The sequence below is a fragment of the Capricornis sumatraensis genome, chromosome 5 (assembly GCF_032405125.1).
Source record: "Capricornis sumatraensis isolate serow.1 chromosome 5, serow.2, whole genome shotgun sequence".
Taxonomy (NCBI): Eukaryota; Metazoa; Chordata; class Mammalia; order Artiodactyla; family Bovidae; genus Capricornis; species Capricornis sumatraensis.
This window is the reverse complement of record NC_091073.1, coordinates 108,163,405-108,175,663: the sequence shown is the minus strand read 5'-3', so window position 1 is coordinate 108,175,663 and position 12,259 is coordinate 108,163,405. Positions and strand designations below refer to the sequence as shown.

Below are 12,259 nucleotides of genomic sequence, written 5' to 3'. Positions count from 1 at the left end.
TGTAAATAAAAAGGGAAAAAGGAAACTGCTCCTTCAAGCTGAGCTATTCTGAAGCCTTAATTATAGAAAACTCAGGTGGTAAAGGAAAGATGCGTCCCCCAGATCCTGCTTCTCTGCTCTCATGTGACCGCCTCAGTCCTGATGTGGCGGAAGCCGTCCCTTAGAGATTTCCTCCGATTTTTGATTGCAGCCCACACCCGGTCATATCACTCCCGGAAGTGGTGTAGGAAGAATGCCCCACTGGAAACCAGTTCACCAACTTTCAAAAAGTCCAGTATAGCTGGTTTTTCCTCCTGTGTTGGAATTGGTCAGTATTTTTTCCCTTGAACCCCAGATGAATCAGTTGAGCGCTGTTAGAGACCATGTTACAGAAAAACTCCTATTAAATTTGAGCTCATGGGATAGTTGAAGCTGCTGCTGCTCTGTGAGACTCTCGGCCCTGACCGTGCTCATTCCTGTGACAGCCTCACCAAGAACAGTGGCAGATGGAACCCCTTGCACTGTTTAAATCGCTTTTTCTCCTCTCTCTCTCTTTCTCACTGTTTGGTTGAATTTGGGTATTCAGATATTCTGACTCATCTCTGCCATAATAGAATTTGATAAACCAATGCATACAGTTGTCAGTGAATGCACACTTCACCGGATTAGAGAGGTCTGTGTTCACTCTGTTTTCTAGAGGAAAGTGGATGCTAACATTTTTACAGGTAATTTTGTCCCCTTCTTTCTGTTTCTCTCCAACATACCAGTTAGAGTATTGGGATTAGAGTTTATGTAATTCTCAATAGATTCCTAACGCGTTGTTACGAGTAGTGTCTTAATACTTAACAACCTGTTCTGTTTCTGACTTTAGGATTCTTTATTGGTGGACCTTCTAATATGATTAGCTCTGCTATTTCTGCGGACCTGGGTCGTCAGGAGCTGATCCAAGGGAGCAGTGAGGCTTTGGCGACCGTCACTGGGATCGTTGATGGAACCGGGAGCATTGGAGCTGCGGTGGGCCAGGTGAGAGGGCAGGGAGGGCTGGACAGGGAGTGTTTAGCGGTGGGAGGGCCTACCCCCGCCTGCAGGGCCACGGTAGGTGGCGCTCTCGTGCTGTAGTACACCGTACTAAAAGCCTTGGGTTCTTAGTGACCTAACATGGAAGGCCCCTCGACATTTATCAGTTCGTCCCCTCCACTTTTACCTTCAGATTCTTCCTGTCTAGAAAGAAGTGAACACTTAGTAAGACAGTTCCTTCAGTCCCTGCTGCCCACCGCCTCCTCTTCCAGCCTGAACTTGGCACTTCAGGGAGGCCAGGAGACCCATGCTTCTCATTACCCGGCGCTTGACACACAGGCCCCAGCTCTCCCACCCTCCAAACACAGACATACACACATTCTTCCCACACATTCCCGCCAGAAATTGCCATGGACCCTGCGGCTTCCCTGAGATGCTTCCTCTGCTTCCTACAACTGTGTTTCAAAAGACAGTTCATAAATGTCTTATGTCAGAATCAATCTGGGAACTCATTAAAGTACAGAACAGTTAGCTTACTGTGGACTCGCTGAATGAGGGCCTGGGGATCTGTATTTCAACAAGCCATCCTGGTGAGTCCTGTGTACTCGATAAAGTTTGAGATCTTCTAGGTTAAGAGTGGCCTACTGTAGGTAGTCAGAACTGTTGTCTCTTTTTTTTTCGCTGTGCTGCACAGTGTGTGGGATCTTAGTTCCCCAACTGGGTGTCAAACCTGCACCCCCTACATTGGAAGCGTCTTAACCACTGGACTGCCAGGGAAGTCCTTGTCAGAAGCATTCTAATTGATCTTTCTTTCTTTCGTTCAGCTTCAGAAAGGCATTGTTTCTCTGGGACAGTCATGAGTATTTGTGTCTCCTGGGGTATACCACTCTCAGTAATTGAGTGCTAATTTTGTAAAATGTAGATTTGAGAATCAACTGCATGGATAAAATATCTGAAACTATGGCAGTGGTGTGATGTTTAATGGGGAAAGAAAATATGGGCAAAACCTCAGAGGATGCCCAGTGGTCACAGAAACAGGAAGCCAGAATTTGAGGGGTGGGGGGGTGTTACTCAGATCATAAATGAAGAGAGGTCAGGAGAAAGAGAATGGAAGGAAAAAGGCTTGTAGTTTTGACACTGAGGTCATTAGATGGCCTTGAAGATTGATGCTTTGCTTGCTTAATGGGGTTGGACCACTGGTATCTGATCATGAGTGGTTAATACAAGAGCAGATGTTGCTGGAGATTGTTGTTGTTTAGTTGTGTCTGGCTTTTTGTGACCCCCGTGGATTGTAGCCCACCAGGCTCCTCTATCTATAGAATTTCCCAGGCAAAAATACTGGAGCAGGTTGCCATTTCCTTCTCCAGGGGATCTTCCCAACTCAGGGATTGAACCCGCATCTCTTGCACTGGCAGGTGGATTCTTTACCACTGAGCCGGCTGGGAAACCCATTGCAGGAGATACACCAACGGAACGCACACCTCTCCCTGGTCATGTAGTGCGTGTTTATTTGTTACTGTCTGTCTCTCCCACTAAGATGAGCTTCACGAGGGCAGTGTTTTGGGTTTCTCTGTCACCCCAGTCCTAGGAAGGGTGCCTGGCACACATGAGATGCTCAGGTACTTGTTGAATGGTTGTAGAAAGAATGATTTATAGGATCAGGGTGTTAGCTTATTTGATTATGGAACTAAAGGGAAGAAAGAAAACTTAGCAAAGGTAGGAGGACTTTGTTTTCTTGCTATGCTCTGGAGTAGGAGCTAAAAAATGCTACTGGCCACCCGTTCAGATGTCTTTGTATGAAGGGTATTGGGCATCCTTTTCTGAAATGACTGTATTTTAGATTTTCCTTCTTAGCTGATGTTTTCTTCATTAATCAGATGGATGGATTGTAATGAACATTTCAAGGAGTTTCTTTTTAATTAGAATGCCTGCTAGTCTTAAGATCCCTAACTAGGAACTCGGGGTCAGCGTTAGACTGACTTTCACGGTTTTAGAAGCAGAATCAGGAGTAAATCATTGTTTGCTTTACTTATTCCCCTGGTGTGTTGAGTTTTAAATGATTTCTTACTGTTTGAGGTATAAAACCCCAAACTTCATGACTTAATGTTAAAAACTTCACACTCTCCCGGGTGGTCCAGTGGTTAAGACTCCTCACTTCCACTGCAGGGGGCACAGGTTCAGTACCTGGTCAGAGAACTAAGATCCCACATGCCGCACAGTATGGCCAAAATGAAAACAAAAATTCTGTAAACTTGGTCCCTAGCACTCGCCTGATTCACGTTGAATAGCTTTGTTCTCCCAGCCTTTCCTTGACTTCCCAAGAAAAATACTGCTTTCTCCTGCTGGTTTCCACAGCAGTTGGTGCACGCCTGTGGTAGAACAGTTGCCGCAGTGTTTCACACTGACTGGCTGATTGATCCCCTGTATCAGACTCTGCCTTCCTTGAGGATAGAACCGTGCTGTGTCCTTCCTCTTTGCATTCCCAATGCTTAATATGTTTGACACACAACAGGGGTTCAGTAGGTTAAACTGCAGTGTTTTCCCAAGAGAGATGAGAACAAATGTCCACATAAACATTTTTACAGAAATGTGTTTCACAGCAAATGATTATTTATAATAGCTAAGAAGTAGAAACATCCTTACGTCCATCAACTGATGAATGGATAAGTAAAATATGATATATTCATATCAGTTCAGTTCAGTCGCTCAGTCGTGTCCGACTCTTTGTGACCCCATGACTTGCAGCATGCCAGGCTTCCCTGTCCATCACCAACTCCCGGAGTTCACCCAAACTCATGTGCATTGAGTCGCTGATGCCATCCAGCCATCTAATGGAGTATTATTTGGCAGTTCAAGAGAAATAAAGGTTAGATAGATGCTACAGTATGGATGAACTTCAACTCTATTATGCTAAGTAAAAGGAGCTAGTCACCAAAGACCACCTATTTATGTGATTTCATTCATATGAGATACCCGGAATAGGCTAATCTATAGAGAAAGAAATTAGATTAGTGGTTGCTTTGGGTTGGGTGGGTCTGGAGAGTAATTCCTAATGGGTTTCTCTTGGGGTGATGAAGATGGTCTCAAATTAGATTATGGTGATGGTTGCACAACTCTGTAAGTATACTAAAATCCATTGAGTGATATGAGTTTAGTATTATGTAAATTGTATGTCGGTAAAGCTATTTAAAAGATAAAGTAGCATTCAGAGAGTTTGGAGGGCCACTGTGCTTCCTCTGAGGGGTGATTACACCTCAGCTTTTTTGTTTTCCATGAGGCCATCCATGCTAAATCACTCATGCTAAATTAAATCTCCTTTAATTTCTCCCACTTAAAAATTTTACTAATAATGTGATCAAAGAACATGGGTTAAATGATCATGTTGGTGGTCAGCTGAGTTTTGAGAAGGGTACCAAGACCATTCATTGGGGAAAGAGTGGTTTCTTCACCGAAAGGTGCTGGGAAAGCTGGATGTACACATTGCAGAATAATGAATTTGGACCCTTACCTTACATTATGTACAAGAATTAACTCAAAATGAATCACATACCTAACTTTAAGAGCTAATAAACCTCTTAATAAGAATTAATAAAACCCTTAGAAGAAAACATAGGGACAACTCCTTATGACAGATGTGTACCAATGGTCAGTGAACCCCTGAAAAGATTCTTAGCATCCTTAGTCTCTTAGGGAAATGCAAAGGAGAAACATGAACTACCACTTCACACCGAATTAGGATGTCTGTAATTAAAGCAAAGTAGAACAAAGTAGTAAGTACTGGTGAGGATGTGGAGAAATTCCATACAGTGCTGGTAGGAATGTAAAACCACACAGCTGTTGTAGAAAATGCTATGATGGTTTCTCAAAAAGGCAAACATTAACACATGACCCAGCAGTTCCACTCCAGGTAAGCTGTACTCCGAAGACTTAAAGACAGTTTCAGTTATTTGTTTGCCATTATTCATTGCAGCATTATTCATAATAGCCACAAGGTGGAAACAACTAAAATGTCCATGGATAGATGAATAGATAAACAGACCGTGGTATATCTATGCAGTGGAATGTTATTCAGCCATAAAAAGGAGTGGAGTTCTGATGTGTGCTACGTGAATGAACCTTAACAACACTGTGTTGAGTGAAATCAGCTGCACACAAAAGGACAGATATTGGGTGATTCTACTTAACATAAAATATCTAGAATGGGCAAATTCATAGGAATAGAAAGCAGATTAGAGTTTGTCAGGGGCTGAGGAGACGGGCCATGGAGAGTTCTTGCAGAGAGTTCATAGGTGCACAGATTCTGTTTGGGGTGATGAAAAAGTTTGAAAATAGGTAATGGTGATGATTGTGCAAAGACATGAATGTATTTGGTGCTGCTGAGTTGTATGTACAATGAAAGTTTGCTAAAATGGCAAGTTGTATGTTATATGTATTTTACCATAATTTTAAAAAAGAAAATGGGTTAAAAGCTACTGGGTACTTTTTAGTAATTGAAAATAAAAGAATATGCTATAGAGTGTCAAAGTCATGCAGTAATCCTGTGAGCAAATAGTGTATGAAAAATGAGTGGTATACTTAAAAGATGAAGTATTTTTAAAAGCATCAGTTACAGTACCTTTCACTGGAAGAAGCGATGATTAAACAGAAGTGGCTTGAGGTTGTTCATCATTCTCTCTTAATAGCAAAGTGAAAAAGATATAGACCTCTTGGACTTAGGCTTTCCATTCCATTTTTTATTTGGATTCTGCCAGCTTACCAAACGAAGGCTGTCAGTAAAGCTTAACTAGGAGCACGCATGTGCAGGAGCGCTACAAACTGCGAAACGTTATACACACCCTGACTCCTTTCTCATTTTCTAGAAGAGCCATGTTTCATCTACTTTTTAGCCACTTCATTTTATTAATTTATAAAAGATTATATTGTGATTTCTTTTTTTCCCTTTTAGTATTTGGTGTCTTTGATCCAGGACAACCTGGGATGGATGTGGGTTTTCTACTTTTTCATTCTTATGGTAAGTATGTGCCTCCTCGTCTTTTTTTTTTTATAAACTAGTAGTTTTTTTCCCTTAAGATTTACGTATTTATTTTATTATTTATCTTTGGCTGTGCTGGGTCTTCTGCTGCGTGGGCTTTCTTTAGTTGAGGTGAGCAGGAGCTCCTCTTTGTTGTGGTGCGTGGGCATCTCATTGCGGTGGCTTCCTTTGTTGCAGAGCACAAGCTCAGTAGTTCTGGTGCCCAGCCCTTTTCTCCGCATCATGTAGGATCCCAGATCAGGGATCGAACCTGTGTCCCCTCTACTGGCTGGTGAATTCTTAACCACTAGTCCAACAGGGCAGTCTTTAGCTAGTAGTTTTTAAATTAAATGAGTTCAAAACATTTACTTAAATCACTGTTTTTTTTTAGTTTGTTTGTTTGTTTTAACATTCAAAGTAGTCTTTTTTGTTGTTGAATAATTGGCTTAAAACAAATGGCATGCATTTGAGATATAAAATTCCGGAAGGTTTAACATATGTCCATGCACACCTGTGAAAACATTCTCCAGATCAGGGCAGGAAGTGTCCGTCACTCCCAAAAGTTCCCTCACGGCCCCTGTGTCATGCCTGTGTCCCACTTCTCTTCGCCATGCCACCTCTCTCCACCAGGCAACTGCTGGTCCGCTCTGCTGTTGCTGTAGACTGCTCTGCATCTTCTTGCGCTTCATACACATGGAATCATACACTCCATGTTTTGTCAGCCTGCTGCAGTCAGCATACTCATTTTGCAGTTCATCCGTGTTGTCGGATGTGTTGGTAGTTCATTTCTTCTTGCAGTTAGGTTAAATCACTTCTTAAGCCAGCAACACTGCTGACTGCTTTTAAAGATTCTTTTGTGAAAAATAGCATCTTACTATTCTAAAAGACACATTCATTTTTCAAGGAAGGAAAGGGCTGTTACGTTTGCCCTTGACCTGAGTCTAATGAGTATTGTCATTCATGATTCCAGAAAAAATGATGAGAGACTTACCTCCGCAACTGTTAGTCAGGGTACTCTTCCAGGGTACTCTCTGTCACTAAATATAATTTGGGAATTCTGAAGGAAATGTGTATGCCAAACCACATAGGGTTAAAAAAGAAGCATTACTATAATTAACACTGTGGCGTGCAAGTTCTAAAATGAACCTTGAGTCTCTTGAGAAAATATCTGTTGTACCTTAGATATTCTTCGCTGGAACTCTGTATTTTCTGGGAAACAGCCAATACAAAATAAGGCCTTGTGCTTTTAAAACATTGCTCTCTGTTGAATAAGCACGTGACATGTTTTTACCATGTTATTGAGACAGTGCTCGAGACTGGTCCACTTGAGAGTCTGGTGACAGCTTCATGCACCAGAGGGTGTATTTAGTATCCTTCCCCTCAGTTGAGAGTATCCTAATTGGAGGCAGCCTCCATCGCCCAAGTCCAGACATTGTCCTCCAGCCTTGTCCAAAGGGCCTTGGAGACAGCTCAGCACCTGGAATCCCCTGGAGCAGCCTTAAGGCTTATGTTCTCTGCTATCACAAAGGATGCTTCCGTTAGCTTCACTGGTTTCTGGCTCCTAAAGGCTGGGCCCTATAACTCTTGTGTTCCTCTTCTGATATCCGCCCTAAGCAGAGGGAGATATCTCCTGATGTACCTGCTGGTCTGATCATACCAGAAATTGTCATGGAAAACGGAATCTGTAGGAAGAAACGCTGTTTGAAATCTGAGTTCCAGTATCAATTCTCTGCTCTACTTATAGCAAATTATTTCATTAGGTTCTTTTTTTGAGGAGACTGTAATGTTACATTAAGTATTTTTTTACAGTAACTGTAATTTTCAAAATCATTTTCTGTTTCATTAAAGATTGAGTTATCTTTATACTAAGTCAAAAAGAATGTAGTCCAGATTCCTTATTATGTTCAAACGATGAAGCGCTAACAGAATTAAATTATCACTGCACATTTAATGCTCTTTTTCTCTTCACAGACAAGTTGCACAGTTCTGTTTATTTCACCATTAATAGTGAGGGAAGCATGCTCTCTTATGCAAAGACGACAAACTCGCGTATTGAGTGAGTGACTGGTGTCCACAAAAGAACGTCCGGACTCTTACTTCTTTTAATTCACCCTATTTTGGGTTTGTCTTAACTCCAACATAACCTCAGATTGTCGGGCCTCTTTCAGCAGTGTCAGCCCCCGGAGATGCTGACCAGTTGAAGGCTGGGTGGTTTTTTCTACACTACAGGAATTAATGGTTTTTATTTATCGCTGTTGTTCCGTGAATGTACCGAATGGCCTGTGAATCTGCCAGCAACTCTGTTGGCCTGTGGAGGTTCATCCTTTTAACCGTAAATGCTTTATTGAACTTGGACCCTTGTCTGGAAAGCTGAGTGACCACGAGGCGGTCGTGCCTGGTTTGTAGCAATGACACGCTCCATGAATAGAAAGGATCGTTGCATTTGGCTTCGGTCATGAGTTTACAGAGAGCAGCTCATCTCTGAAGCATCACTTCCTGGTACAGCACTCCAGCTGGATCCAGCGTAAGCCTGTCTTGGACAGAGAATCCCTTAGTTAAACTCTAAGTGGGAAAAGTCACACTACGTGCCGAGTGGCTCAGTTACTTTGTGTCTGCTCTGAAGTCGATCAGCTCCGGAAGCAGAAATATCTTCCAGTGATTGTCAGCTGTTCTCCTCCACCTTCGTTCAGAATTACCTTCAACTCCTGAAAGTCTTTTGGCTTCCTGTCAAGGACCATGAGGTACCTCAGTTGTGAACATTCCAGGATGTAATTTATAACCGAAGTACTCAATCCCAGGCTTGTTCTCTGGGAACTTTTTAGGATCCACTAGGAAGCCAGTTGGCTTAGCCCTATTTTCAGAGGCTTGGTCTCTGTCATACCCGGGTTCCTTGCGTTACCTCAGCAGAAGACTAGAATTAGAGAAAAAGGAAAGACCATTTGGCCTTCTATGCATGAAGTACATGATGTTGAATCACAATGGATTACTAGGGCCTGAGAGGTATCTAGATATCTATTCTTTAGATGTTTGTAGAATATACATCTTCAAGGCTGTGAATTCTATACTAATTATCAATATTTTAAGGTCATCCTGTATATATATTTTAAATTATGAAAGTGAGCAGGCGAAAAATGTGCAATTTTGAGGGCTGCCTAATTTACATGGAGTTAGGGGAAAATTTTCAACCTCTTGCTTTATACTCTCAAATGTGTGTTTATGAACTTGTTAATGTTATTTAATCAAGCAGACTTCCAATCAGTTAACTGCTCATTACTGACAGAAAGGGAAACTTTTGAAACACAGAAAGGGAAAATAAATTGACTTTTATAATAAATATCTGTCCGTCTGGTTATTTTCTTTATACTCTGAGCTCCGCATTGTAGAATGTGACTCATGCCTGGAGAGTTCATGCTCCTGAGTGTCCCCTGCTGACCAGCCACTGACCCCACCGGACTGCTGGATTGTACAGGCCTATGTCTGCTGCCCTCTGAAAAAGCCTCCCCTTCTTTGTGCAAGCCTGTGCTGAGTTTGGATGAGTTTTCTAGCTGTAGTTTAAGAATCATCTGTGGATGAAGCCCGTTTTGGTTATTTAGCCTCTTGGTGACCTTTGGCTGAGAGAATTTCCTCTCCCCTGCCATGTAATCAGTGTGGTCACACCTTCGTATCCTGACACCAACCATTGTTTTCTTGCCCCAGTTTAAACTTAGCTGGACGAGTGTTCCTCTGACCTCTCTGTAGCCCCCAAGCTGTACCTGCAATGAAATTATAAATAAAATAACTCCTTGGCATTGAATGAATTATATCTTGCACTACGGGTAGATTGCCTATTGTTCTGGTTCTGGCAGTCTACGTGCGGATTAGCTTTAAAGAACTCGTAAGAGTTGACCTCATGTTCTTACTGTTTTTCCCTTGAGGAAAAGGCCATCATGAAGGTAGTTTGGAAAAGCGTTCTCTGAGGCCTCGATCTCTGACAGGATGCTCTGGCCTGCCTTTTCTGGTCACGGTGGTGGTTTCTGTTCTCCTTCTGTGGATACTAAGTCGCTTCAGTTGTGTCCGACTTTTTTGTGACCCCATAGACTGTAGCCCACCAGGCTCCTCTATCCGTGAGATTCTCCAAGCAAGAATACTGGAGTGGGTTGCCATTTCCTCCTCCAGGGGATCTTCCCGACCCAAGGATCGAACACACGTCTCTTCCATCACCTCCGCTGGCAGGCAGGGTTTTTTTTGCCACTAGCACCACCTGGGAAGCCCTTTCTCCTTCCTTGTCATTTCAAAGGGAGAAGGGCCCCTCTCCACTCTGGCTTTCTTTGCTGCTTCCTGGAGGATGGTCCTCACGGTCAACACTCACAAGTGTCTTGAGGGCCCACCCCTTTGTGTGTTATGTTCAGCGAGACAGAGGGTACAAGATGTTCTTGTCCACTCCTTCCCTCTCCTTTTCAACCTTCGACGTCCTCCCATCTCCCACGTAGGTAGCTGACACAGCCCTTTCTTATCCCGACTAGTTCTTCTGACTTATGTCCTATTTTCCTTTTCAAGACCAAGTCCTTTGAGTTAACAGATGGTATCTGCTGCCTTCCTGGCTGTTGTACTTCCTCCTCAACTAGGGAACTAACTGTATTTCCATTCATCCAGGACAGTCCTGGTTTACGTCTGATGCTCTGACATAATTATGTCATAATTAACAGTGCCTCTCTGCTCTCCCAAGTATTCTAGTTTGGATATCTTACCCTTAACTTCTGACCTTTTTTTTTTGTATCACTACAGAAACAGTGCAACGGAATGTCATAGAACTTAGCGATCTTTTTTTTCTCGTTCCTTTCTTAATCCTCCTCTTAAACTTGATGCCGGTAACCCCTTCATCTTCTCCAGGACTTTTTTTCCTTTGGCTTTTACGGCATTTGAATGTATTGAATCTCCTTACCGCCTGTTTTTTTTTTCACTGGGTTCTCTTCTCTGTTCATCTTCTGCTAGTTTCTATAATAGGGGTCACCAGCTTTCCCAGAGAGCTGTTCTTAGATCCTAACAATAGCTCTGTTAAGTCCTAAAGAGAGGTATGGCACCTGTTTACATAATACTATCTGGTGTTTAGTTAAGAGCAAGTCTCAAGGGAAGTGAGCTCAACTTATGTAGCCTCAGTCCCCATCCTGTCCCCACCCAGACCACACTGCCAATTGCCTTCATGAATGGTTTTCAAATTTTCCTAAGTCAGAGCCATTTTGAGAATCCAAAACCCATGTACCCTCTCCCCAGATCAAAATGCACTTATAAACAAACATTCAAGATTTGTTACAAGGGGTCTTCCCTGGTGGCTCAGTGGTAAACAATCTGCCTGCCAATGCAGGAGGCTCTAGTTCGACCCCTGATCCAGGAGGTGCCGCATGCCGTGGAGTGACAAGCCCGTGCGCCACAACTATTGAGCCTGTGCTCTAGAGCTGTGACCGCAGAGGCCCGTGAGCCCCGGAGCCCATGCTTCACAACTGGAGAAAAGCCCTCTCAGTGATGAAGACCCAGCACAGCCAAAAATAAAAGCAAAATTATTAAAGAGGAAAAAAAAGACTTATTACAGGGTGTTCGTGGACCAAAACTTGAAGCCAATCCTTGGAACACAAAGTTAGAAACCTTGGTTGAGAGAATCAGGTGTACCTGTTCGCCCGAGGTTTCCCACAGCCCAGCTTCTGTCTATTTCTTTATTGAATCTCCCACTGTCCCTCTACACGAACTTGCTACAGAATCAGACTGGTCACCTTAACTGTTGTTTAGTTGCTAAGTTGTGTCTGACTCTTTTGCTTCCCCATGGACTGGAGCCTGCCAGGCTCCTCTGTCCATTGGATTTCTCAGGCAAGAATACTGGAGTGGGTTGCCATTTCCTTCTCCAGGGGATCTTCCCAACCCAGGGATGGAAACCTGTGTCTCCTGGATTGACAGGCAGATTCGTTACTGCTGAGCTACCAGGGAAGCCCAGTCATCTATCAGTTGGCTACAAATGGCAGTATTTATGTCTTTTTTTTTTTTTTGTAAGGAAGTACCAGTTTTTTGGTTTGGTTTTTAGATGAAAAAAAGCTTAACTGTGATAGAATACATGTAACATAAAATGTATGCTCTTAACCATTTTAAGTGTACAGTTCGGTACTCACTGATACACTCACACTGTAGTGCTTAACGTCTTGTGTTGATTCACACTTTGTATCCATAATACCTCTTTTTAACTCTCTGTTTTCTGAGTCTTACTTTTCCTTCAAGTCTTGGCCAAGC

The 12,259-nt window shown here is 42.8% G+C and overlaps 1 protein-coding gene across 5 annotated transcripts in view; it reads left to right on the top strand.

Annotated features, from left to right (window-relative positions):
- SLC37A3 (solute carrier family 37 member 3) overlaps positions 1-9,279 on the top strand; it is a 41,145-nt gene extending 31,866 nt beyond the window's left edge. For 4 of the 5 annotated variants that reach the window (XM_068972790.1, XM_068972791.1, XM_068972789.1 and 1 more), the window contains 3 exons: positions 851-1,002; positions 5,942-6,007; positions 7,979-9,279. In XM_068972790.1, coding sequence (XP_068828891.1) covers positions 851-1,002; positions 5,942-6,007; positions 7,979-8,071 — 311 coding nt within the window. In that variant the 3' untranslated portion in view covers positions 8,072-9,279. The remainder of the gene's footprint in view (positions 1-850; positions 1,003-5,941; positions 6,008-7,978) is intronic. The other variant, XM_068972792.1, reaches the window with a different exon arrangement.
- Positions 9,280-12,259: the final 2,980 nt, after the last annotated feature.